The sequence below is a fragment of the Podarcis liolepis genome (assembly GCF_965112155.1).
Source record: "Podarcis liolepis genome assembly, chromosome: 3".
NCBI classification, from domain to species: Eukaryota; Metazoa; Chordata; class Lepidosauria; order Squamata; family Lacertidae; genus Podarcis; species Podarcis liolepis.
Genome location: NC_139557.1, coordinates 13355611 through 13382410, shown reverse-complemented (window position 1 = coordinate 13382410; position 26800 = coordinate 13355611). Strand labels below are relative to the sequence as shown.

General features: G+C 42.7%; 1 protein-coding gene across 2 annotated transcripts in view; it reads right to left on the bottom strand.

Moving 5' to 3' along the window:
• The window catches only part of LOC310702354 (uncharacterized protein), a 157556-nt gene that overhangs the window by 18415 nt on the left and 112341 nt on the right, over positions 1-26800 (bottom strand). For both annotated transcript variants that reach the window (XR_014523457.1, XM_083493839.1), the window contains one exon: positions 3135-3303. Coding sequence is in view for 1 of the 2 variants with exons in the window: in XM_083493839.1 (XP_083349965.1) it covers positions 3197-3303 (107 nt within the window). In the remaining variant the exon portion in view is untranslated. The remainder of the gene's footprint in view (positions 1-3134; positions 3304-26800) is intronic.

Genomic DNA, 26800 nt, shown 5'->3' with positions numbered 1-26800 from the left:
TTCCTGTTTCCTTTCTGCCTCTATGGCATCTATACCACATCTGGTCCTCCACTTCCTTCAGGGAAAACCTCCCCAAACCCACAGAAGGAGAGAGAAAATGATGGAAAATGAATAGATGGTAGACAACTAAAAGTGGGAAGGGGTTGGCATGTGAGTGTGTAAAGGTGTGAGAGGCTGAATATATAAAGGGGGGGGGAGAGGCTGCTCCACCTATTTTTCATGTGCCCCTGACTCCTGCCACTAGAATGTGGCCCCCAATCACTTTCCCTCAAGTAGGCTTGCCATATTTTAAACAGTGATTATCCATTGTTGAGCTTTTTTTGGGGGGGGGGCAAAATTGCAAAAAAATGCCATTTTAAAAGCTATTTTTATGGAAAATCCAGATTTCCCTGGACATATTTCAGGGACCTATATTTTCCCGTTGTTGTTGTTTAGTTGTTTAGTCGTGTCTGACTCTTCGTGACCCCATGGACCAGAGCACGCCAGGCACTCCTGTCTTCCACTGCCTCCCGCAGTTTGGTCAGACTCATGCTGGTAGCTTCGAGAACACTGTCCAGCCATCTCGTCCTCTGTCGTCCACTTCTCCTTGTGCCCTCCATCTTTCCCAACATCAGGGACTTTTCCAGGGAGTCTTCTCTTCTCATGAGGTGGCCAAAGTATTGGAGTCTCAGCTTCAGGATCTGTCCTTCCAGAGAGCACTCAGGGCTGATTTCCTTCAGAATGGATAGGTTTGTTCTTCTTGCAGTCCATGGGACTCTCAAGAGTCTCCTCCAGCACCATAATTCAAAAGCATCAATTCTTCGGCGATCAGCCTTCTTTATGGTCCAGCTTTCACTTCCATACATCACTACTGGGAAAACCATAGCTTTTACTATACGGACCTTTGTGGGCAGGGTGATGTCTCTACTTTTTAAGAAATTTTCCCATTACTCTGTAAAATATGATGCACATTTACAAGGCTATAAAACTGGTTATTTACTTGCACCATCCATTGCCACAGATCATCAGTCTTGTCGCAATCTGATGTGAGGTACACTTCTGTGGTCCAAGTGAAGGGGAGACATATTATTTCTCTACCCTCCCCCCCAACACATAATGACTTGAAGTGAAATTATTAGTCACAGTTTCAACTGAACCTGTCTTGAAAGTATTGCTTATGCAACAATGATGCTGTACCAAGGAAAAGTAAATGCACCTTGTGGTGGTTGGAGAACACAGTGAGTAAATATGTTAGCAGTAGTAAAAGTGAGGCCGTTTTCCTCCTTTTACTTAAACTAAAATAAGACTAACAGAGTCCCTGATCTCAGCTCTTAAAAATCAGTATTTCAAGAAGTTTGTTTATTATCCTTAAAAATCAGTATTTCAAGAAGTTTGTTTATTATCCTTGCTACTTTAGGGGGCATATCTTGTGCTTCATTCATTAGCTGGGTTGTTTGTGCATTGTTGTTGTTGTTGTTGTTGGTTAGTCGTTTAGTCGTGCCCGACTCTTTGTGACCCCATGGACCAGAGCACGCCAGGCACTCCTGTCTTCCACTGCCTCCTGCAGTTTGGTCAAACTCATGCTGGTAGCTTCGAGAACACTGTCCAACCATCTCGTCCTCTGTCTTCCCCTTCTCCTTGTGTCCTCCATCTTTCCCAACATCAGGGTCTTTTCCAGTGAGTCTTCTCTTCTCTTCTCATGAGGTGGCCAAAGTATTGGAGTCTCAGCTTCAGGATCTGTCCTTCCAGTGAGCACTCAGGGCTGATTTCCTTCAGAATGCATATGTTTGATCTTCTTGCAGTCCATGGGACTCTCAGGAGTCTCCTCCAGCATGTTTCTGCATAGGATAGCTTATTGAGAAAGTTGCAAGAAAGGAGATTCCTACTAATCATCAGGAAGAACTATCTGATGGCAAGTTCAACTGTGGAACTGACTACTGTACCTTGGAAGCTGGTGGACTCTTCTTCCTTGGAGGCTTTTAAGCTGAGTTTGGATGGCTATCTGTCATGGATGCTTTAGCTGAGATTCTTGCATTGCAGGGGGTTGGACTAGATGACTCTTAGTGTCCCTTCCAACTCTACAAATTCTACAAAAAGTCAAGTACTGATGGGTGACACAACAACAGTAGCAAGCTATGGATGGTACCAGCATCAAGGAAACAGTTTTCTACTAGCAACCTGTTTCTAAAGGCTCCTCACCATGGAATCCAGAGAGATGATAATGTGTTTCCAGTGGAAGAAAGGAAAACTCCTCCACCAATGGAAAACTCCAAATCCCATCAATAGTTTTTTCAAAAAAACCATGAATTGCATTTCCCAGCAAACTGAATTCCGTGCACATGTTCATTGATATCGATCATCTCAATTCCATACCCACCAACATGTCTCTGATGAAAATAGGGACTTCCTACTCCATAATAATAATAATTTATTATTATTTATACCCCGCCCATCTGACTGGGTTGCCCCAACCACTCTGGGTGGTTTCCAACATATATAAAAACATAAACATTTAAAAACTTCTATATACAGGGCTGTCTTCAGATGTCTTCTAAAGGTTGTAAAGTTACTTATCTACTTGGCTCGGAAGTTGCATAGTTCCATACCCTCCAACATTTCTCCAGTGAAAATAGGGGCATCCTACCACAGAGCCTAGGGCTTGCCAATCAGAAAGTCAGCAGTTCGAATCCCCACGACGGGGTGAGCTCCTGTTGCTCGGTCCCTGCTCCTGCCAACCTAGCAGATCGAAAGTACGTCAAAGTGCAAGTAGATAAATAGGTACCACTCCAGCGGGAAGGTAAACGGCGTTTCCGTGCGCTGCTCTGGTTCGCCAGAAGCAGCTTAGTCATGCTGGCCACATGACCCGGAAGCTGTACACTGGCTCCCTCAGCCTATAGAGCGAAATGAGTGCCGCAACTCCAGAGTCGTCCGCAACTGGACCTAATGGTCAGGGGTCCCTTTACCTTTACCATACCCTCCATCATTTCTCTGATGAAAATAGGGACGTCCTAAGGAAAAGCAAGACATTCTGGGATCAAATAATAAACCAGGATGGCTTCTGTAAATCCGGAGCTGTCCCTGGAATATGGGGACACTTGGAGGGTCTGCAATTCAGATCCAAGAATTGTGTTTGTCATACTGTGTGTTTCCCTTACCTCTGTGACTTCATCTGTTCATCTATCCTGTTCCTCTGTTTGCTCTTGGTAAGATTACTTGATTAAGAGGAGTCCTTGATGAAACAAGGATTTCCAGAATGCCCAAAGAAGAAGAACAATCCCAGTGAACGCAGCAATACCCTTGGTCTCCGATTTCCATGCCAAATGTCTGAAATTTCACAACACTTATATCAGCCACAGGGGACAACACTGTGCATGGCTCCCAATATTTTCTACATGGATTCATTCTCCCCCCTTCTACTAAACTGAAACACTACAAAAGCAGAAGACCTCCTTTGCAGTTTAACAGTCAGACCTGCTATGGCTCTTTCGCTTTTATTACTTGAGCTATTGGGACTTTATGTATGACATTTCTCACCTTCCTGATATGTTTTAAGACTTATTGTTATTTGCACTCAATGTTTTAACCCTTCCCCCCGCCAAAAGCAGTCAGAACTCCCATCCTCTATCCTCGGGGGGGGGGGGCGGGAAGTGTCTTTTCTTCTCATTTCCCCCCTGATAGGGTTCATAATTAAAGACATGGGGTGATGTGGCCTGCGCATCTAATTGCAGCATATGATCAAGGATTGCAAGCACTATGCCGAATGCACAACTGTGGTATCTAATTATCACGTTGACTGACAGTAGGATTTTCTCTCTCCTCTTTGCAGAGGTGAAGGCGTATCTGACAGATTACAGCTCTGCTTTGAAGTCAGATGCATATATACAGAATTAAAGATTGAGGACTTCCCAAATGCATTTCAATGTGGGTTTATCCCTGTCAGCCATTTCCCTTCTTTATTTACTGCAGCTGGCTTTGAAGTGGCAGAGCATAGTCTATGCTGCTGGGGCGTATTAGTAAGGGATGGTATGTCTCTTGGTAGCTCGAAAACCAAAGAGAAGCAGCCTTATGCTACCCTTCATATAAAAAACTTGGAGATTTTAATGCCTAATTCATCTGGGGAGGAAAAAGTACATTACAATACAGAGGGGGGAAACTTAGCTCTAGTCTCACTCTTGAGGTCCTATTATTATTATTATTATTATTATTATTATTATTATTATTATTATTATTATTATTTACTAATTGCTTCCCATATGACGTCTTGAAGTGATTTACAACATAAAAGCACTTATAAAGCAGTTAAAACAAGTGCCTGCAAAAACCATTCTGAAAAGCAACTACAAATACGTATACAGCGGAACCTCGATTGTCAAACGCTTCGGAAGTCGAATGTTTCGGCTTTTGAACACCAACAACCTGGAAGTGAATGCTTCTGTTTTCGAACTCACCTCAGAAGTTGAATGGCTTCCGAGGCGTGTTTCTCCATTTTTTCAATGGAATTTTGCCGACTGGCAATTGCGCCTTGGTTGTCAAACGTTTTGGAAGTCAAATGGTCTTCTGGAACGGACTGCGTTCAACAACCAAGGTTCCACTAAAAGTTTTAAAAACAACACAGGTATAGGACTTCCGGTCGGTGCCAGCGCTTAATGGCGGTCCTAGCTCCGAGCTCCGGAGAAGGACTGCTTCGCAAGTTCGGGTCTTACCCGCTACGGCAAGCGGGGGACCCCTAAAATCCCAGGCGCTGAAGCCTGAGAACAAGGAGACTCGGTGGGCACCTTTGCGCCCCCCGGTACCGTGAAAGAGCCTTTTTAAAGGCTACGGATCGACATCGGGAGTGAGCGCGGTGCTGAGAGTCGCTACCCAGCCTGCGAAGTGAAGCCGCGTCGCCATAAGCGGAGAGCGCCGATTTCTTCCTGAAAAGAAAATCTGGACTGAATCCCCGTGAGTAAGAGCTGAAATATAATCGGGACCTTTAAAATTTTAAAAATTGGGCTAAAAACGGGGGAGATCTAAACAAAGGAAGTCTGCCTCCCCCCGACTGCATGAAAGTGAAAGCAACGGAGCTCTAAACCTGCATCCGTTTAAACTTGCTCTTTGATCAGCTTAACCGGACATTCAGACCCTTTGATCTCCCCTCTAGCTAGCAGGGCAGAGGGGAGGTGAATTTGAGCAATAACTGCAAGATTTATTGGAAGTAAAAAACCTCTGCTGTCTCACTTATTTGAAAGCATGAAACGGTCTGCCTTCTTAGTACACTGAACTGACTTTTCCCTGTGAAGTGATACTTTGATACAAAGTTTCCACAGTGCCTGGCTACTGTACAATACAACAAGAAGTAGCATAAATAGGGCAACTGTGGCAATTTGAAGTAACAAGCTTCTAGACTTCTGACTGTGTTAATCTCCCTTTTATATTTTGGACATTTGGGACAGTCTCCTTTGTCTCTATACCTGGAATCTTTGCTCTATGGCCATTTTGATTTGCTCCCTCTAGAGGACAAAGTGAAGTCCGGCACGGCCTAAGACAGTGGAATTTTCCAAGGGAGAATAAATCCCGTGGGAACTGACCTTGACATGAGTGGCGCACAAGAAGAGATAGTCACAAGGGCCAAGACCAAGCAACAACTACAACAACAGCTGCAACAGTCACAGGTAAAGAAAAGAGGCTCAATCTCAGGCGCAACAGTTGGATCAACAGGAACAACAGCATCAACAGGACAAGACAAAGGAGCAGCCGTCTCTATGGAAGCTGTGACAGATGCCTTGCTCAAGATAAACCAAACTCTGGAGTCTCTGACAAAACAGACTTCAGAGAATACACTAAAATTAACAGAAATTTCAGCAAGACTAAACCAGAATACAGAATCTATAAATAAATTGGTGGAGGAAAACGCCACTACGCGCCAAATTGCGGAAGACGCCAAAGCTACTGCGGGAGAGACACAGGAGAAATTAGAGCCGATCGCCAAGAAGGTCTATGAGCATGATGCAACTTTGGCCTTGTGGGAGTTACAGAGGAAAGAGAGAAATTTAAAAATAAGACTGATCCCGGAGAATGAAGGAGACAACCTTGTGGAATACTTGACACGGGAGTTTGTGGATTGTTGGGAACTCCAGGAAGACGAATTCAAAATTACGACTGCCTTTAGATTGGGTAAGAAGCAAAACAGAAAGACTCCGAGAGACTGCTTGATCACACTTAGATCCAAGGAGGAAAGAGACAAAATATTGGGACTACACTTTGAAAAGGCCTTGCAGATTGGAAACTCAGCTGCACAGATCTTTAAAGACATCCCAAAATATTTTCTGGACTTAAGAAACTACTACAAGGACTTAGCCCTTTTATTAAAGAAAAACGCTATCCGTTTCAGGTGGGAATTCCCACAAGGGCTGTCATTTGACTATAAGGGAAACAAAGTGAAAATAAAGACAATTCAAGACAAAGACAAATTTTTGGCAAGATACCAGGAGGACTTACAGAAGGGGACTGTTGATGTACTTGCAGAACAGAGGAGAGCATTGGATATCCTGAATCTCCCGTTTGGACAAAAACCACTACCATCAGAAGAAGAGCAACAACTTGGAGCTGTTGGAGGAGCCTTAGAAAAATAACAAGATGGCTCTGCAATTCCTCAGTTGGAATTGTAATGGGCTCAATGGGCCTTTGAAGAGAAGACAAGTATTTCATATATTGAATAGAGAACAATTGGACTTGATATGCTTACAAGAAACTCACATAACCAGAGCCCACAGGAGATTACTTTCAAATAAAAGGCTAGGACAAGAATTTATTTCATCAGACAAAGTTAAGAAGAGAGGAGTTGTAATATATGTGAAGGAGAAATGGGCTCCAAAAATGATATTCAAAGATGAACAAGGGAGATATTTGGCTGTGGAGATACAAGTACAAGGAGAAAAATTCCTAGTTGTTGGAATCTATGCACCAAATGAAGGCAAATCCGACTTCTTTAAGAGACTTCATGAAACTCTGATGGACTATCTGGACTACAATATGATAATTATGGGAGACATGAATGGCGTGGTCTCCACTAATATGGACAAGGCACAAAGACTTACAGTCACCAAAGAAGGGAGACTCCCTAAGACTTTTTTCGAAATGACTGAAAATATGGACTTGATAGATATTTGGAGAACAAGGAACCCTCTGGAGAGAGAGGGAACCTTTTTCTCCCAAGCAATGATGACCTGGACCAGAATCGATCAAATCTGGGTTACTAGTGGAATGGCTCCGAAGATCAAGAAAGTGGAAATCTGCCCAAAAACTTGCTCCGACCATAACGCCGTGAAGATGGAGATGAAACTCACAATAACTGGTCAATTTAGATGGAGAATGAATGACACCCTCTTTCGAGATAAGGAGATTCTCACGAAGGCCCAAAAGACCCTAAAAGACTATTTTGAAATAAATTTGAGGACCGACGTGGAGAAAAGAGTGATCTGGGACGCAAGTAAAGCGGTGATGAGAGGATTTTTGATTCAACAAAACTCAATAAAGAGGAAAAAGCAAAATGAGAAAAAAGAGAAGATTCTGGAAATGATAAAGGAAGGAGAGAGGAAATTAAGAACAAAACCAAAGTCTCAGGACATTTTAAGAGAGATCAAATTATACCAAACACAATATATGGAATTGATGAACCAAGAGATTGAATGGAAGATAAGGCAAATGAAGCAAAAGACTTTTGAATCAGCAAATAAATGTGGGAAACTTTTGGCATGGCAATTGAAGAAAAGGCAGAAACTAAATACAGTTACAAGCCTGGAGGTGGATGGAAGGAACATATCCAAACCCAATGAAATTAGAAATTGCTTTCTAAGCTATTTTAAAAAACTCTACACCCAAGGCCCGCAAAATGAAGAAGATATAGACAAATTCCTCGGAAAATATGGACTACAAAACATCTCTCATCAAAGTAAGATGGACTTGAACCAGAGAATCTCAGAACAAGAGATAGAGGCTGCCATTCAGAATATGCAACTGGGCAAATCTCCAGGACCAGATGGACTGACTTCCAGATACTACAAATCGCTGAAGGAATGGTTGACTCAACCACTAAGAGAAGTTTGTAACGAGATCCTTGAGGGAAAAAAGGCACCTGAATCGTGGAAAGAGGCATATATTTCACTCATACCAAAGTCAGAGACTGAAAAGACCCAACTCAAGAACTACCGCCCAATATCCCTGCTTAATGTGGATTACAAAATTTTTGCAGACATTTTGGCAAAAAGATTTAAAAGAGTTTTGATGGAGAAGATTCATAAAGACCAAGCAGGCTTTCTCCCTAAAAGACATCTAGCAGACAATGTAAGGAATGTAATAGATATTTTGGAGAAGTTAGAGGTGAATATAAACACCAAGGCAGTATTGATCTTTGTGGATGCGGAGAAGGCCTTTGATAATATCTCTTGGAGTTTTATGAGGAAGAATCTTCATGGGATGGGGGTAGGTCAGGGCTTTGAGAATGGTATGGCTGCAATATACTCTGAACAAAAAGCTAAACTGATTGTAAACAATGTTGTGACTGAGGAGCTTAAGATAGAAAAAGGAACACGACAGGGGTGCCCGATTTCCCCACTACTTTTTATTTCAGTTCTGGAGGTGTTGCTGAATATGATAAGAAATGACCAGCAGGTCAAAGGTGTGCAGGTCGGAGCTAAACATTATAAGTTAAGAGCGTTCGCAGATGACCTAGTATTGACTTTGCAAGAGCCAAACACTAGTACGAAAAGGGTCTTAGAAATAATACAACAGTTTGGCCAGGTAGCTGGATTTAAGTTGAACAAGCAAAAAACCAAAGTTTTAGGGAAAAACCTAACAGATATGGAAAAGGAGAAATTTCAAGAGGAAACAGGTTTGACTGTGGTCAAGAAGGTTAAATACCTAGGGGTTTATTTAACATCTAAGAATCAGAATTTGTATAAGGACAACTATGAAAAATGCTGGTCAGAAATTAAAAAAGATTTAGAAATATGGTCAAATTTGAAACTGTCAATGTTAGGCCGAATTGCAGTAATTAAAATGAATGTATTGCCTAGAATGTTATTTTTGTTTCAGACCTTGCAGATTATTGATAAGATGGAATGTTTTAAGAGGTGGCACAAAGATATCTCGAAATTTGTCTGGCAGGGCAAAAAGCCCCGAATTAAATTTAAAATATTGACAGATGTTAAGGAAAGAGGGGGTTTTGCCCTGCCGGACCTAAAATTGTACTATGAGGCAGCAGCTTTTTGCTGGCTCAAAGAATGGATGCTCCTCGAGAACACGGACATCTTGGATCTGGAAGGCTTCAATAACGCTTTTGGTTGGCATGCATATCTTTGGTATGGTAAAGTTAACAGTGCCTTTAAAAATCACATTGTCAGAAAAGCATTGTTTAATGTTTGGATAAGATATAAAGATCTACTAGAAAACAAAACCCCTAGATGGGTGTCGCCAGTGGAGGCTAAAGCAGTGAAGAAACTCAATATGGAGGTCGGATGGCCGAAGTATTGGGAAATCTTAGAACAGGATGGAGATAAGTTCAAACTACAAAGTCAGGAGAAATTGAAGCATAAAGTAGAAAATTGGTTCCAATACCGCCAAATAATGGAATTTTTTAAACAGGACAGGAAAGTCGGTTTCCAGGTGGAAAAATCAAAATTAGAAACGGAACTGTTAGAACCCAATACTAAGAATTTATCTAGAATGTACAACTTGTTGTTGAAATGGAATACACAGGATGAAACAGTTAAATCGGCAATGATTAAGTGGGCTCAGGATGTTGGACATAATATTATGTCAGCTGACTGGGATTGGTTATGGAACACCGGTATAAAATTTACGGCATGTAATGCCTTAAAGGAAAACATTATGAAAATGGTATACAGGTGGTACATGACCCCAGTCAAGCTGGCAAAAATCTATCATTTGCCTGATAACAAATGTTGGAAGTGTAAAGAGACTGAAGGTACCTTTTATCACCTTTGGTGGACATGCCCGAAGATTAAGGCCTTCTGGGAGATGATCTATAATGAAATGAAAAAGGTACTTAAATGTACCTTTCCTAAAAAACCAGAGGCCTTTCTCTTGGGCATTGTCGGCCAATTGGTGACAAAGAAAGATAGAGCTTTTTTTATGTATGCCACAACAGCAGCAAGAATACTCATCGCAAAATATTGGAAGACACAAGATTTACCCACTTTGGAAGAATGGCAGATGAAAGTGATGGACTATATGACACTGGCCGAGATGACAGGCAGAATCCGTGACCAACGAAAAGAGACGGTGGAAGAAGAATGGAGAAAATTTAAAAGTTATCTTAAGGACTACTATAAACTTAATGAATGCTAAAATGCCGTGGTTACCAGAAACAAAGGGGTACAGGGATATAAGGTTAGATTATAAAAGAGGACTAAGAGGATAGAGATTGGAAAGTAACAATTGGGAGTTGCTAGTTGAACTACGGACATTGGGATGCAGAGAGGGGGGGTATGGGGAAGTCCAAGAAAAGAGGTTTATGAAAATATGTTTGAAACTATACGTGTATGTTTGTCATTTTTAATGTTTGTTTGTTTTTCTTAAAAAAGTTGTAAAACCAATAAAAATTTTATAAAAAAAAAAAAAATAAAAACAACACAGGTATAAAGTCAATTCCGATCCAGAGCAGGTACAACCTGGGATAAAGATTTTAGAAGACTTCTAAATAGCAGGCTTGGGGTTAGGAATCTGAGGCTTCTCCTGATCTTCCTCCCAGTTTATTTGCACAGGGGAGAGAAGAGGGGCAGAGGCCCCACCACACAAGCAGACGTCCTTGCACAGTGTTTCTGCTGACTGGGCTGGTTAGGTGAATCCTATCCAGAATGTGTATGCAGTCTCTCCCAAGGATTGATATTGGTTATTTTTTAAAATGTATTTTTATTAAAGATTTTCTTGATTTACAAAGGTATGTGCAATGTCTCTCTCTCGTATTTTTTTCCATGTAACACTTAAAAAAACCAAAAACAAATTGGTTTCATTTGTTGAGACATTAGAAAGAATAGGGGGAAAGAGGTGGAGGGGGGGAGAGATGAGTGGGGGTGGGGTCAGGTGGTGATGTTTCTATTTTACTTAATATATTGGGGGGTTTTGTGTCAGCGTTGCTCGTGCGGATTCTCTGCTCTTCACTTGTGTTCCTTTGGTGGTGAGAGAGGTTGGGGTTGGCCTAGGGTGTGGTTGTTTATTTGTGATTGGCTGTGGTGATCTTTGTTTTCGTGGGTGGGTGAGGTGGGTGGGTGTTTTGGATCAGGTTAGCCATATTGATTTGCATGCTGTTGGTGGATTACTGTCATTGTCTTGTTGGGCTGTGTATGTGATAAATGGGAGACATACCAGGGTGAAGGCGTCTTCTTTTATTTGTCCCCGTGTCAGTTTCAGTTTATTGGTTATTTTTTCTAGTAAGGCTGTTTCCCATACTATTTGGTACCATTGGTTCATGCTTCCTCCTGACAGGTCTCTCCAGTGTCTGCTTATTATGTTTCTGGATGCTGAGAGTAGATGGGTTATGAGTTCTTTGTGGTGTAAGTGGGCATTGTTGTCTTGGAAGATGTTTAGTAGGGCCATTTCTGGGGTGATTTCTAATGCTTGCTTGGTTATTTTACATATTTCTCGTATGACTGTTGTCCAGAATAGTTGGATTTTATTCAGAGTTTTCCACACTGGGATGACTGAAAGAGGGTATTTTGTTCGTTTCTACACTGAATTGAGCTAAAAATCGAGTTGTTTCTTTGTGATGGGGTAAACAGAGAGAGTTTATTGTCTAAACATATTTTGTGAATTTCAAATAGTTTATATGAGGCTGACACCCCCTAGAGGGTTTTGTTTTGGAAATCTCTTTCTCCATGTTTGTGTGCCTGCATCGCCCTGTGTGTTTGCTTCCTCAGAATAGAGATAAGTTTCCAGTGCTAGATGACTTGAGCAAGTGGGGGTAACACATTTCCTTCTTGATGCTTAAATTCTCCTGTTTGAGCTTCGGCTGCCGTCACGTTTTGCTCTGTGCCAGAGAGTTGCACGGGGACGGCATTTTGGGGTCCAGCCTTGTGGCACGATGGCAAGAGACCTTTTCAAGAATTTGATTTTGCTAAACTTCCTGTGGTGAGAGAACAGGCCAGCTTGCTTTCAGGGGCAAAGCAGCTACTTGAGAAGACTTGAAAGACTCTAATGTTCTCCTTTTGCTATGTACTATTTCCTTCTGGCCATCGGGAACAAATTTAGTTTCTATTGGATTTGTCAAGCTGATAGGAGAACTTGTTGTGTGGGAGAGTGTTTGGCCAGAAGAACACATCTGGTCAAGATCTTCAGCTTGCTTGATCTAGGACTTCAGAAGCAGACAATCAATGCTGAGGCCAAGAGGTGGTTTTTTCCCCTGCCGCATAGCCTCCACAGCTGGAACTCTTTGTGGACTGATACATCCAATTCTTCAGCAAAGACCGTAATGTTGCTTAGCATTTTATAAGACATTTACATCTCTTTAATTCACCCCAGTGAACAGACAGGGAGTTGCTTTTTAAACCTCCATGTGGAAAAGTTTTCATAGCAACTACTGTTGGATACCAGATGGGAATATTAAATTAATGGGACACGGGGGGGGGGAGAGAATAATATTGTCCTATACAATTTATAATTATTGTCCTATGCAATCCTGCATATTATTTGATGCCTCCTTAATTGTAATCGTCTATGGATACCCTCCCAAGTCTTGGGAAAAGTTTCTTACCGTAAATGAAAATAAATACTATATGTGGAAATGGCTGGCTGTTACTTAAATGTGTCTGCAATTTGTCACAAAATAGAAAATAAGAGCCGTGAACATACTCTTCAAATTTGTGGCCCTTCTTCCAGCATATGTTAGTAATATTGCAGCTGAACAGCAAAGTAACATGTTTTTAAGAATCAAGTGTCAATTTATGTTTGACTTGCTAGCTGTCAGGATGGCTTCATGGTTCCCTCTGCTTTTGAAAAAATTGGTAATTAACCAAGTATCAAATCAAATAGAGATGGAGGGTGCAAGTTTTAGTTGTTTATGATGAGCAGTGAGAAAACATCAATGGAATCAAATGCATCCCTATACTGGTCTGTGACCGAAATAAAGTTTGATACAGATACTACAAATGAATATCTCATGAGTTAGGCATGTATAAGGCCCTAGTCCTCACTGGGCTGGATTAAACTATGCCTAGGCTGTACTTCTTCAGGTGGTGAAAAAACTGCTGCAGGTATCAATATTGCACAGCATGAAGTGATTGGATGCATAAGAACTGACTCCTTTTTAAAATAAACATTGTCCAGACCCATAAAAATATTTTTCAAACTTTTATTTGCAGAACTTTTCAAAAACAGAGCAAAATACATCAAATGATATACCCAAAACATCCATACTATGTCTTGTGCTGTGCAGCACAGGCTCAGCATCTTAGAAGTAAAAGCTAATTCCAAAAATCCAAACTGTGTCTCTCCCCCACAGCCTGCATCCCAGCCGCCATTGGCCTTAGGCTATGCAACTCTCAGAGAACCATTTGACAGCCTTTTGTGTTCATTGGTGTTCAGAGAAAAACTAAAAGCCACCACCCTTTCAAGATGGCAAATTTGCAGCTCAATACCTTTGTCACCTTATCTAAGGTTACAACACTCAAACGTTAGCTAGCAGAAAACAAGAATTGGTTACTTATCAACTCAGCAAGAGCTCAGAGTGCTCTTCTTGGATTCAATATAGCCCCAAGGAGAAGCCCCATGTTAAAGCCTTCTTCAATACACAAAGCCATTCCCATTTCAGTGTCAATTAAACCAATTACAGTGGTACCTTGGGTTAAGTCCTTAATTCGTTCCGGAGGTCCGTTCTTAACCTGAAACAGTTCTTAACCTGAAGCACCACTTTAGCTAATGGGGCCTCCTGCTGCCGCCACGCCGCCGGAGCACGATTTCTGTTCTCATCCTGAAGCAAAGTTCTTAACCTGAGGTACTATTTCTGGGTTAGCGGAGTCTGTAACCTGAATCATATGTAACATGAAGCGTATGTAACCTGAGGTACCGCTGTATATACACCAGATACACCATAACTGAATGCGCCTCCATACAAAACAACAAGCTCACCCTCATACACCAGTTGAGATCACTGCACACACTCAACTTTGTTATTCTGGATTGAGTTCCTTTTGGGTACGCAAATAAACTCCTTTCTTTTCCTGTGTTCATTGCAGACAACAAGCTGACTTGCAGTTTATTCAGTGACCAAGGATCATCCCAGCTCAGGATAAATTATCAGGGGATGCTAAAGTTCTTAGTCTACACATTTATGCTGCCCTTCAAGAAAGAGAGCGGAGAGGAAATCCTTCACCAGAAGAGGACATTTCATAAATTCATAAATAAACCCTGCAAAAATCAGGTGGTAGCATGCATTGACAGAAGCCAAACTGGAGATAAAAATAGAGCTGGATAACTTTAGAAAGACCCAGAAAAAAATATATTCTCCATCTCCAAAAGTATCTTTGGTAGTAAGCAGATTTGCAGGTCTTCACTAGCAAGCAGCACAAATCCTGGGGAACCACTCCTCCATAGCAGAGGTCATGCTTTGCACATTATTTATTGCAGGATCTGATTTCTTGCAGGAAATGCGGCAGAACTCTCTGTGCTTCATTTGAAACAAAGGAGAAATTCAATGGGCTTATAGGTAAGTCCCATTATCAAGGGGGAAGTAACATTTTCCAGTGGTGGGGAGTAACATTTGCCATTGAGAAGAAGCCTTGTGGAGCTTCTCCTGCCCTCTGCCACCTCCTTCCCCTTTCTCAAGGTAAGGCTTATTTTCTTGTGAGAGGCTTAAAAAAATAAATTGGGAGGTCACCTATTCCTACCCTATTTCTAAGCAACCAACAGTACCCTTTCACAGAATGCAATAAACTATGTCAGCACACATCACTCTGAATATTACAACCACACATTGCCTTGTTGTTGTTTAGTCATTTAGTCATGTCCGACTCTTCATGACCCCATGGACCAGAGCACGCCAGGCACTCCTGTCTTCCACTGCCTCCCACAGTTTGGTCAAACTCATGCTGGGAGCTTCGAGAACACTGTCCAACCATCTCATCCTCTGTCATCCCCTTCTCCTTGTGCCCTCCATCTTTCCCAACATCAGGGTCTTTTCCAGGGAGTCTTCTCTTCTCGTGAGATGGCCAAAGTATTGGAGCCTCAGCTTCAGGATCTGTCCTTCCAGTGAGCACCCAGGGCTGATTTCCTTAAGAATGGATAGGTTTGATCTTTTTGCAGTCCACGGGACTCTCAAGAGTCTTCTCCAGCACCATAATTCAAAAGCATCAATTCTTCGGCGATCAGCCTTATTTATGGTCCAGCTCTCACTTCCATACATCACTACTGGGAAAACCATAGCTTTAACTATACGGACCTTTGTCAGCAAGGTGATGTCTCTGCTTTTTAAGATGCTGTCTAGGTTTGTCATTGCTTTTCTCCCAAGAAGCAGGTGTCTTTTAATTTTGTGATGCTGTCACCATCTGCAGTGATCATGGAGCCCAAGAAAGTAAAATCTCTCACTGCCTCCATTTCTTCCCCTTCCATCTGCCAGGAGGTGATAGGACCAGTGGCCATGGTCTTAGTTTTTTTGATGTTGAGCTTCAGACCATATTTTGTGCTCTCCTCTTTCACCTTCATGGATCACTGCCTTGCCGTGGCAAAGGGGCTTGAATAACTCAGAGAAGCTATGAGATATGCCGTGGAGGGCCACCCAAGATGGACAGGTCATAGTGCAGAGTTTTGACCAAATGTGATCCACCTGGAGCAGGAACCGGCAAGTCACTCCAGTATCCCTGCCAAGAACACTCTATGGACAAAGACAACAGGCACATTGCCTTATCAGGGAGCAAATGCATTTCATATGAGATATGTTTTTAAAACAGAGCAGGAAATTGCCATGGAAATGCTTGAATCCTGAGCCCCCCTGAGCCAATATGGATAACATGAAATCTAGCTACATCAACTCTGCCTATAAAGAGTGTCACTACATCAACTAGCTGCACTCAGACCAATCCTTCAATATGCATATAGTAATCGCCTGTCACACATCAGACTAGCACTGCTTAATATCCCGCTCTTTCCTTGCTCACATACTTAAAGATTTCTTAAACTGCAGAAGCTGCGTAGCTAAGCAGCTGTGGCCTGTCACAGGGCAAGGATCCAGGGAAGTCATTAAGAAGAACAGCAGGTAGAGGGATAACTGGAAAAGTTTTTTAAAGCTTCTATAAATAGGGGGGAAAGGCAGGGAGATGTCTAACTTTTGCATCTATGTTTTGGAAATATGCACTGTCTAGTCATACAGCCACTTCCCTCTCCAACATATGGATTAGACATTATCTTAATGACATCCACTTCCCACTGATGATTGACTGAAGTTGCCACACTTTGCCAGCAAATGCAAATTTCCATGAAGAGACTTCAGTTGTAGCACACACATGCTTTAGCTACTTAACCATTTGCTCAAAGTCATAGGTTCAGTTAATTAATCATGTCAAGATAATTTAGACTTTGTGTATTTGTTTAGTCCAGGGGTAGCCAGTACGATGCCTCCAGATGTTGTTGGACTACAACTTATGTGAGCCCCAGCCAGTATGGCCATTGGTCAAGGAAAATGGGAGACACCCGGAAGGCTGCAGGTCAGCTACCCCAGATTTAGTTCATTAAGCAAGTAGCAGTCAAAGTCCACTGGACAAATAACTCATGTAGCAACCTCAAATCCCATCCCGGAAAGGTTTCTTCCAATGCAGAAAAAAAGAAAAACCTGACAGGCAGCACAGATGAGAGCAGCCGTGTATCAACTGAGCACATCCCTTCTCAGAAGGAAGTAAGAATGATTTTCAAAATGGGGAGTAGCCAGAGCTGGCCCACAGATAAGGCAGGGTGAAGCAGCTGCCTTCGGTGGCAGAAATGCAGGATGGAGCACCACACCTGTCCTGCCACTTTTGCTGCCACCAGAGAAGCTCTGCTTTGCCACTGGCCTTCCGCTGTCAGGGACTGGGCAGTGGAGGAATGGTGGAGACTGCCTCCCCATCCTGACCCTTCCAGAGAGAAGGAAGAGGAAGGCAGTATAGATTTGCAACAGGGGTTTGAGGGAGGTAGCAGCTCAGAGGCAGATGAGGGGGAAAGTTGGGAAATCATGGGAGAGCCAGAACAACACCTGGCTGACACATCATTAGAAAGCATTCCAGACCCTCCATCTCCCAGAACCTGACAAGCCTTAAAAGTAGGAGAGCAAAGAGCTCAAAGACAGAGGGCATGTAGCAGCACCTGTAAGAGAGATGAATGTGGAAGTGGGAGAGACAGGAGATGGAGATTCACCAAGACAACACCAGAGGCCAGTGGCAAAGCTGTCCAGAACACCTCCATCTCACTGAGTTTTGGTGACAGGGAGGCTTTCTGCCACTCCACGTTGCAGAAATATAGAAGGGGCAAAGCTCTGCGTAATGCCTCCCATTGCGTTCCAGCACCCAGCTTTGCCACTGGTGGGATGGCAAGGGTTGTAAGGGGTTTTCCTTGGGGCGAAGCCCTTGCAGAGCCTCACAACTCCCATTCCATCTCAGGGGCAGCAGTGGACGTTTCGCCCCAGGCGCAAAAACGCCTTGGGCCACCTCTGGGTCCAAGAGATTCATGCAATTAGGTTGTGCCCAGACGGCAGTTTCCCGCATTGCTGATATAGAGCTGAATTAGGTTCATGTGAACATAGTTTACATTTCAAAGCTCCAACTATTCTCCATGCTAAACTTATCAGACAGTTGTCAAAAACAGAAATGTGTCGCTCAACTGCTTTTGCGTCATTACTTACACTTGTCAGTCAAATCTTTTTGGTCACTTTATCTTGACGAGGGCAAGCCAAAGTGACTTACAAGTAAACATTTTTAGATGTGTCCCTGTTCCTGCCCCCAAACTTTGCTCTCATTCTGCTTGCACCTCCTTTCCTGGTGAAACACTTACCAAACACACACTGAGTTCCCAAAAAAAGCCTATTATTATTATTATTATTATTAAAACGTTTATGCTCTTACTTCACAGAAGACTTGTTCTTGAAAGAGCCAGCAACTTACCAGATCTTACCACAGATAGCGTTAAACTTCTGAATGGAGGGGCAGTTACAGCAATAAAAGGGTTAACCCGGCACCTTTCAACTTTAGCCTCAAATCTCAGTTCAGGAGGTTTCGTCAGTGCAAGCAAAAGTGAAGGAAACAAGAGAAGAGCAGGATGAGAACTAAATGTTATGTTAGAAGAAGTGTTACAAGGGACAAGTCACTATTTAAAAGAGATTTTTGACCAGCATTTTAAACAGATTGTTCAAGATACCAAGGTGTCCTTTAGAAGTCAAGGGAACATGTACTTCAAAGCAAACCTCTATCAAATTCAGCAACACTCATCTCCACATGTGTGCAAATCAGTCTTCTACCACACCACAATTTCAAAGCATAATTTAATCTTTTGTAATATTTTATTGTAAGAAGTGAAAGTGACAAGATTCATCCACAAGTAACAAGTGCTCAATACTGGTGATTGGGGAGCGTGTGTGTGTGTGTGTGTGTATTATGTATAATGTATAATGCATATGTATATGTATATGTATACATGTGTGTGTGTGTATTCAGCACTGTGATTTGCAATGATAATGACCACAGCAGCAATAAGGTATTAATAAAGCATTGGTATTTTATCTCTCCCTCCCCTCACCTGGAGACACAGAGTGTTCAATAAAAGAGCACCCCATGTCTTTTCCTCATTGTCAATAAGACCAGAAGCTTTCCTCCTTTCTAAGAATAGAAGGCAGAAGTGCAGGTCTTTTTTGTTGTTAAATTGATCAAGGGTGAGAGCATAAAGTGTAATTAGATATGCTTAAACGTAGCAGTAAACCACTTTCAGACCCTCCACATGTTCCTGTTTTCCAGGGACAGTCCTGGATTTAACCAAGCCGTCCCGGTTTCTCATTTAATCCCAGAATGTCCTGCTTTTTCTTAGGTAAAGGTAAAGGGACTTTACCATTAAGTCCAGTCGTGGCTGACTCTGGGGTTGTGGCGTTCATCTCGCTTTATTGGCCGAGGGAGCCGGCATACAGCTTCTGGGTCATGGGGCCATCATGACTAAGCCACTTCTGGCGAACCAGAGCAGCGCACGGAAACGCCATTTACCTTCCTGCCAAAGCGGTACCTATTTATTTACTTGCACTTTGGCGTGCTTTTGAACTGCTAGGTTGGCAGGAGCTGGGACCGAGCAACGGGAGCTTACCCCATCGCAGCCACATGACCCAGAAGCTGTACGCCAGCTCCCTCGGCCAATAAAGCAAGATGAGTGCCGCAACCCCAGAGTCGGTCATGACTGGACCTAATGGTCAGGGGTCCCTTTACCTTTACCTTTATTTAAAACGTACAGAAGCCCAGTCTTGAATCTATATCGAAACCTATCCACCCTAACAAAATTGCCCCAACACATTCTATATTATCCACTATTCTTTCCCCGTTGCAAAACTAATACGTTATCAAGAAACCATATGAATTTTCTATTTAAGTAATATGGACATATTTTATGTTTGGCTATCATAGGCTTTGCTTCATGCCTCCACAGAAAACATAGTCCACAATTTCATATTAACTGCATTTTGCAAACCTCAAGTGTTTTCCTCCATTTGCAATCTGGCTAGGCTTCAGCCCTGAAGCAAAATTTCAGGTGGCTGTGGTCTAACCATTAACTTTGGCCTGGAATGACTTGAATTACAAACCAAACAGACTGTGAATGGAATATCTTTAAAAGTGCAGTAAGTGTACAGCTTGGGAACCTGGTTTTGTTCTTCTGAATTGAGCCTGCAGACACACTTTTGAACCACTCTTTTGGGGCATTCCAAAAATGAATCATTATTCACAGACAGGAAATGCAGGTGCTACATTAAAGAACTGCAAAAAGAGTCAATTGAACTGAACAATAAAGATTTATTGCTCATACATTTCTTTAAAAAGCAACACACACACACACACACACAAACTTCCGTGTGTTTTCTGATTTAAAACACATCATACTTTGGCTTCTTAACCACCTTCAGTAATATGCTTCCAGAAATTTGACAGCTACTTACTTATGAAGTTTATGACCACACATAGTTTCTCGGTACTTAACCTATGAAAAAGCCATAAATATAACCATGTATATAATGTGCACTTTAATCAACCTTAGTATAATGCTAAAGCCTAATCTGTAAACATTAATATTCTCAGAACACAGCATCATGCTAAAAAAAATCTAGGTCAGATGTTAGCGCTATGAATTGACTTCCGCACATGTCTTATAGGGAACGTACAAATGTGAAATATACAAAAAAGTAAGAAATAAACATAATGGTATGCACAAAAGCTAACATTTTGGGATCAGGATACCTGACAGGTGTTTCATAGAATCACAGAACCATAGAAGATGCCCTGAGGGTCTGTCCAACTAGCAGACCCTCTACAATGCAGGAATCTCAGCTAAAGCATCCATGACAGATAGCCATCCAACCTCTGCCTAAAAACTTCCAAGGAAGGAGAGTCCATCACCTCCCATGGGAGTCAGTTCTCTTACTATCAGAAATTTCTTCCTGATGTTTAGTCGAAATCACCTTTCTTGTAACTTGAATCCATTGGAGAAAACAAACATCTTCCGTATGACAACCCTTTAGCTATTTGAAGATGGCTATCATATCACCTCTCAGTCTCCTCTTTACCAGGTTGTTGTTGTTGTTGTTTAGTCGTTTAGTCGTGTCCGACTCTTCGTGACCACATGGACCAGAGCACGCCAGGCACTCCTGTCTTCCACTGCCTCCCGCAGTTTGGTCAGACTCATGCTGGTAGCTTTGAGAACACTGTCCAACCATCTCGTCCTCTGTCGTCCCCTTCTCCTTGTGCCCTCCATCTTTCCCAACATCAGGGTCTTTTCCAGGGAGTCTTCTCTTCTCATGAGGTGGCCAAAGCATTGGAGCCTCAGCTTCATGATTTGTCCTTCCAATGAGCACTCAAGGCTGGTTTCCTTAAGAATGGAAAGGTTTGATCTTCTTGCAGTCCATGGGACTCTCAAGAGTCTCCTCCAACACCATAATTCAAAAGCATCAATTCTTTACCAGGTTAAGATAAAGGTACCCCTGCCCGTACGGGCCAGTCTTGACAGACTCTAGGGTTGTGCGCCCATCTCACTTAAGAGGCCGGGGGCCAGCGCTGTCCGGAGACACTTCCGGGTCACGTGGCCAGCGTGACAAGCTGCATCTGGCGAGCCAGCGCAGCACACGGAAACGCTGTTTACCTTCCCACCAGTAAGCGGTCCCTATTTATCTACTTGCACCCAGGGGTGCTTTCGAACTGCTGGGTTGGCAGGCGCTGGGACCGAGCAACGGGAGCGCACCCCGCCGCGGGGATTCGAACCACCGACCTTTCAATCGGCAAGTCCTAGGCACTGAGGCTTTTACCCACAGCGCCACCCGCGTCCCTTTTACCAGGTTAGACATACCCAATTCCCTCAGCTGTTCCTCATAAGGCCTGGTTTCCAGACCCTTGATCATCTTGGTAGGCTTCCTAAGCACACATTGCAGCTTGTCAATATCCTGTTTAAATTGTGATGCCCAGAGCTGGACACAGTATACCAGCTGTGGTCTGACAAAGGCAGAATACTATTAGTTTCCTTGACCAGGACACTACACTTCTGTTAAGCCTTTATGTGCTGGCTGATACATCAGCAAGTTTAGTATAAGAGCATTAAACATCAATGCAATATTAAGCATATAGATGTTCCCATTGACTATCGAGCCTAGCGGTGCTGCCACTTTAACTAATGGTTCAGACTCCTGTTTGGTCAGGAATGCAATGGGAATGCTTGTTTTGTTATTGTTTCTTTTTATTTGAGGCTACATTTTTCTCGCTTGCTCCATCCAGGTGTGCAGACTATATAAGACCGTAACTCATGTTTTCATCCCCCAGGGATTCTGTGTTATAATTAACCTAATTTCCAATGGTTAGGCATCAGAACACTCTCCATGCCGTTTGGCAACATTCAACTGGATCAAAGGCAGCAAGCATGTTGCCTTTTAGATGCCAAGATGCTTTCCTTCCTTTCACTTCAATTCAGGCACTAACAACAGGCTGCAGCCCAGCCACTAACACCAAGGGGAGGCATATTTTCGAACCATGGAAAGAGTAAGCTGAAATAATAATTTCATTCTATTTTGTTCCAGCTGTTAAATCTTGGCAACACAGCTAATCTCCCAACTCATGCTGATTTTCAGTGCAATACTCAGAACACTTTATTATTGTTTCTTATTCAGATGCAACCATTTTTAGCTTCCCCTAATTAGGTATTTGCAGCTAACAAGTGATCACAATTATTATTATTATTATTAATATTTTTTTTAAAAAAAACAACCAGCAACATTTGTGTTGCACGCAGACAGAAACACAGTTTGGAGGGCAAAACACAAGAAAAAGCCAGGAAAAGGTTGAGGCGGTCTTTACAGCTTGATGAGCATCAGAGGAATAATAACACCACAGTTGTGGAGAAAGATTGAACTGGTTCCCAAGAAAGGGGAAGCTGGCTAACACAAGAAAGGCAGGTACAATTAGATCAGACACAGCACCAAACCTGAAAATGGCAAGGTCCAGTGGGTCATGTTAATATTCCATATACTGCACCAAAATCTGGTCTTGTCCATCTTACAATGTTAATATTTTATAGTTATGAGGCAGTGCTGTGGTCTAAACCACTGAGCCTCTTGGGCTTGCATATCGGAAGGTCGACAGTTCGAATCTGCTCGACGGGGTGAGCTCCCGTTGCTCTGTCCCAGCTCCTGCCAACCTAGCAGTTTGAAAGCATGCCAGTGCAAGTAGATAAGTAGGTACCGCTGTGGTGGGAAGGTAAATGGTGTTTCCATGCGCTCTGGTTTCCATCACGGTGTTCCGTTGTGCCAGAAGCGGTTTAGCCACATGACCCAGAAAGCTGTCTGTGGACAAACGCCGGCTCCCTCAGCCTGAAAAATGAGATGAGTGCCACAACCCCATAGTCACCTTTGACTGGACTTAACCATCCAGGGGTCCTTTACCTTTTAACTTTTTTACCTGCACAACTAGCAACCCACCAACCAAACACAGATCATCAAAAATCCGCAGCAGCCCACCTGGAGCTCAGTAAACCATCAGTTTCTGCCACCTCCCTGGGACTGCAAAAATACAGGTATTGTCAAACACCTAAAAGGCCACAACATGTGGTGCTGGCTACTGGCTGTATTTGGCTGGGTGCATTTCAGAGTTATACAGGCCTGATTTAGATCTATGTGTAACCAGTTTTCCTTAGCCAGTACGAGAAGGAAAAAAATGTAGCTGCGGAATCAATCTTTTTTTGTTGGCTTGGGTATGAGTTCCTAACCCCCCCCCCCAAAAAAAAAAAATCCACAGAAAGAAAGGTTGAAAAATAGTTGTAGCGTGTGAAAGAAATGAAGAAAGCAGAAGGTGTGTGGTATACAGCAGCAGCAGCAAGCAATGAATTCCTTTGGTACTCCCTACTGCGGATTGGTACCCCCCCCCCCCACCAAGGGGACGTGGGTGGCACTGTGGGTTAAACCACAGAGCCTAGGACTTGCCGATCAGAAGGTCGGCGGTTTGAATCCCCGCGACGGAGTGAACTCCCGTTGCTTGGTCCCTGCTCCTGTCAACCTAGCAGTTCAAAAGCACATCAAAGTGCAAGTAAATAAATAGTTACCGCTCCGGCGGGAAGGTAAACGGCATTTCCGTGCACTGCTCTGGTTCACCAGAAGCGGCTTAGTCATGCTGGCCACATGACCCAGAAGCTGTACGCCGACTCCCTCAGGCAATAAAGTGAGATGAGCGCCGCAACCCCAGAGTCGGCCATGACTGGACCTAATGGTCAGGGGCCCCTTTACCTTTACCTTACTACAGCAAATGGAATCATATACCGCAGCGGGCCAGGTCTCTAAGAGTAGAATTAGTAGCTGAATGAAGATTGAGCAACCGCAATGCAGGAAATTCCTCTCCAGTTGGATTTCCAAGGCAGAGGGGGGAGGGAAGAGACATAGCTCAGTGGTAGAATATCTCCAAGTAGAGCTGAGAGACAGCCCTTGTCTGAAACTCTAGACAGTCACTGCCAGCCAGTGGAGACACTACTGAGTTAGATGAACCAGTGGGTCTGACTTCTTATTAAGGCCACTTCCTATGTTCAGCATTTATCTGATAGTGGTAAGGCTAGTAGAGGCTGCTAAGAGTTTCTTTAGGTACAGCTGGCAGATGAGTCATGTTTGCAAACCCTCCAATTGTTCCTATTTTCTAGGGATGGTCCCAGGGCTGGAACCAAATTTCTGAAGGGCCTTAATTGTCTTAGGAAGGGTTCCCCCTGCTACATAGATCCTGACAGATCTCCCAGACTCTCCATGCGTCCCTATTTTGCAATGACAGTCCTAGATTTACAGAAGCCATCCTGGTTTCTGATGATCCCAGAATGCCCCACTTTTCCTTAGGACATCCCTATTTTCACTGGAGACACGTGGGATGGTATGAGCCTCAATTCTATGAGCTTTCTTGATTTAGTGCAAGCACTTCATCAGAAATTTCACTAGTCTGCCACGGAACTAAGCCGTAACTAATGACATCATGCTGTGTGTTCTTAACAGAGTGGACCACGCTTCTAGTCTGCCATCGGGGTAGATGTCAATCCTGGCTTCTGAAAATCCAGTATGCATTTTTTAAAAAATATTTTATGAAGAATAAAATCAAGCTGCTTGATAGCCCCATGATTAACAGGCAGGGTATTTAAATAAATTTAAATAAATTTGATATGGAGAATATAAAATAAAATAGCAGATGGGAGAGATGTGAAACACAATACCCACACCAAAATCACATAATTTACTTTGGAGCCATTTTTCTGGGTAAGTCTTTTAAACACTGTGACGAATTTATAAAACTTGGTTTATTATCTACAGTCCCACTGATTTATTAAGGTTCTTTGCTATGAACTTTCAAAAAGATAACCTCCTCTAAAAGATTACAATACAACCTCTGTAAATAAGTAATGTCTGTTATTGGGGGGGGGGGCAAAGTGAGGGTTGTCATTGAGTACATGCTTACGTTTTAAAGAGGACTAAAGGCAATCAAACTGTCCAATCCAGAAAAGGAGTTTTAATTCACTTTATAATGGACACCTAAAGTTGAATGGAATGAGCACTGTGACCCAACAATAATAATAATAAAATCCTATGGGTCTAGGTGGATGTTTATACGATAAAATGTGAGAGCCACAACTCAAAAACTCATAAAATGAGTTTAAGAGGCCACCCTGCTCCTTCCCCAAATACCAAAGAGAACAAATATTTTCAATATCCAGGTCAAGACAGAAACCCCCTAGTCAATTTACCCTTTGTTACTTGTACAAATCTCAACGTTAACCTAGATTTCCCTTCTGTTTAAAGCAGGAATGTTACCAAATATGCTGCTACCGCCAAGACCGTGTTGTCCACAAGGGACTACATCAGTGGTAGATATTCACTACACCTAAAATTAAAACACACACATATATTGAGAGGGGGGGGCATATCTTTCAGCGATGCAATATTGGGAACTATGCATACCCATCTCAATATTTGCGACAAGGTAGGCTGCCTTCTTCCGGATGGTGGACTTAGTTCTGTCACTAGATACTTTTCAGAGCTCGGCAAGGATTTGGGTGCAAAAGTAATTTGGCTTAAGCCAATAAGGTCTTGGTACGCTGAACATTTACTCTCTCCACCTAGACACAGGGATTTTGTTCATCCAGAGACAATCACAACAATATGTTCTCATAAATTAAATACCATTTAGCTTTCATTTTACAGGTAAGAAACAGATATGGAGAAAACCTTTGCAAGCTTTCCCATAGCAAGCCAATGGCCAAGGTGGGCTTTGAAGGCGTGACTCACGGGTTCAGCGGTCTTGCTTAGACAATCAAATCTCAGATTAGTTTGCCAAAATATGAACCGTCAACACAAATGTGGAAGCAAGTAGGAAGTAGCAGTTAGGCATAGCTTCCTCTAACATCTGAACTGAGAAACCATAGCCAATAGCTACCACACAAGCTATAATATGATGACATAGTTTAAGATGGATTCATATTTTGGCTCATTTGGAATCAAATAACCCTAGTTTCCCACTTCATATATAATGGGAAACTATGGTTAACTGCAGCTGCCTGACATTTCCCTGCTCATTCAATGGGAAGAAGAAAAGTGATACAGGCAGGTGCATGAAGTTCATTCATATTCCAGCAAATCGGACCCAAATTTGATTGTCTGAACATGGCCAGTGTCTTATATCTTAGCCCGTCTGGCATCAAAAGGGCCATTTCAATCGGGGGTAATACATCTGCTTAAAAAGCAAGTGGAAAGGGCAGCCAGAAAGAAATAGAAACATCTTGTGGCAAAGTAAATAATCAAACCCTTGCTATAAAATCTCTCTCCCGGGAGAAATTGAATATTCAAATGCTCCGACAATGTTTGCACTGCAGGACAGAGATGCTAGAACACTGAGCTCAAGGAATAAAGTAAACACCACCTTGGCTTCTGGTGCCCACAGAGCTGCCTCCAAACAGCCCTCATTATTATAAACAGACATGAGCCATACTTTGGGAGATGTAATTTTAGCTCCCGTACCCATACATGAAACATTATGTGAACCCGTGGACACTATTTCTTTGAATCTCTATAAATAAAACATGCTGGCAACAACTCTGATTTAATCTTTGGCAGGCTTCCTCC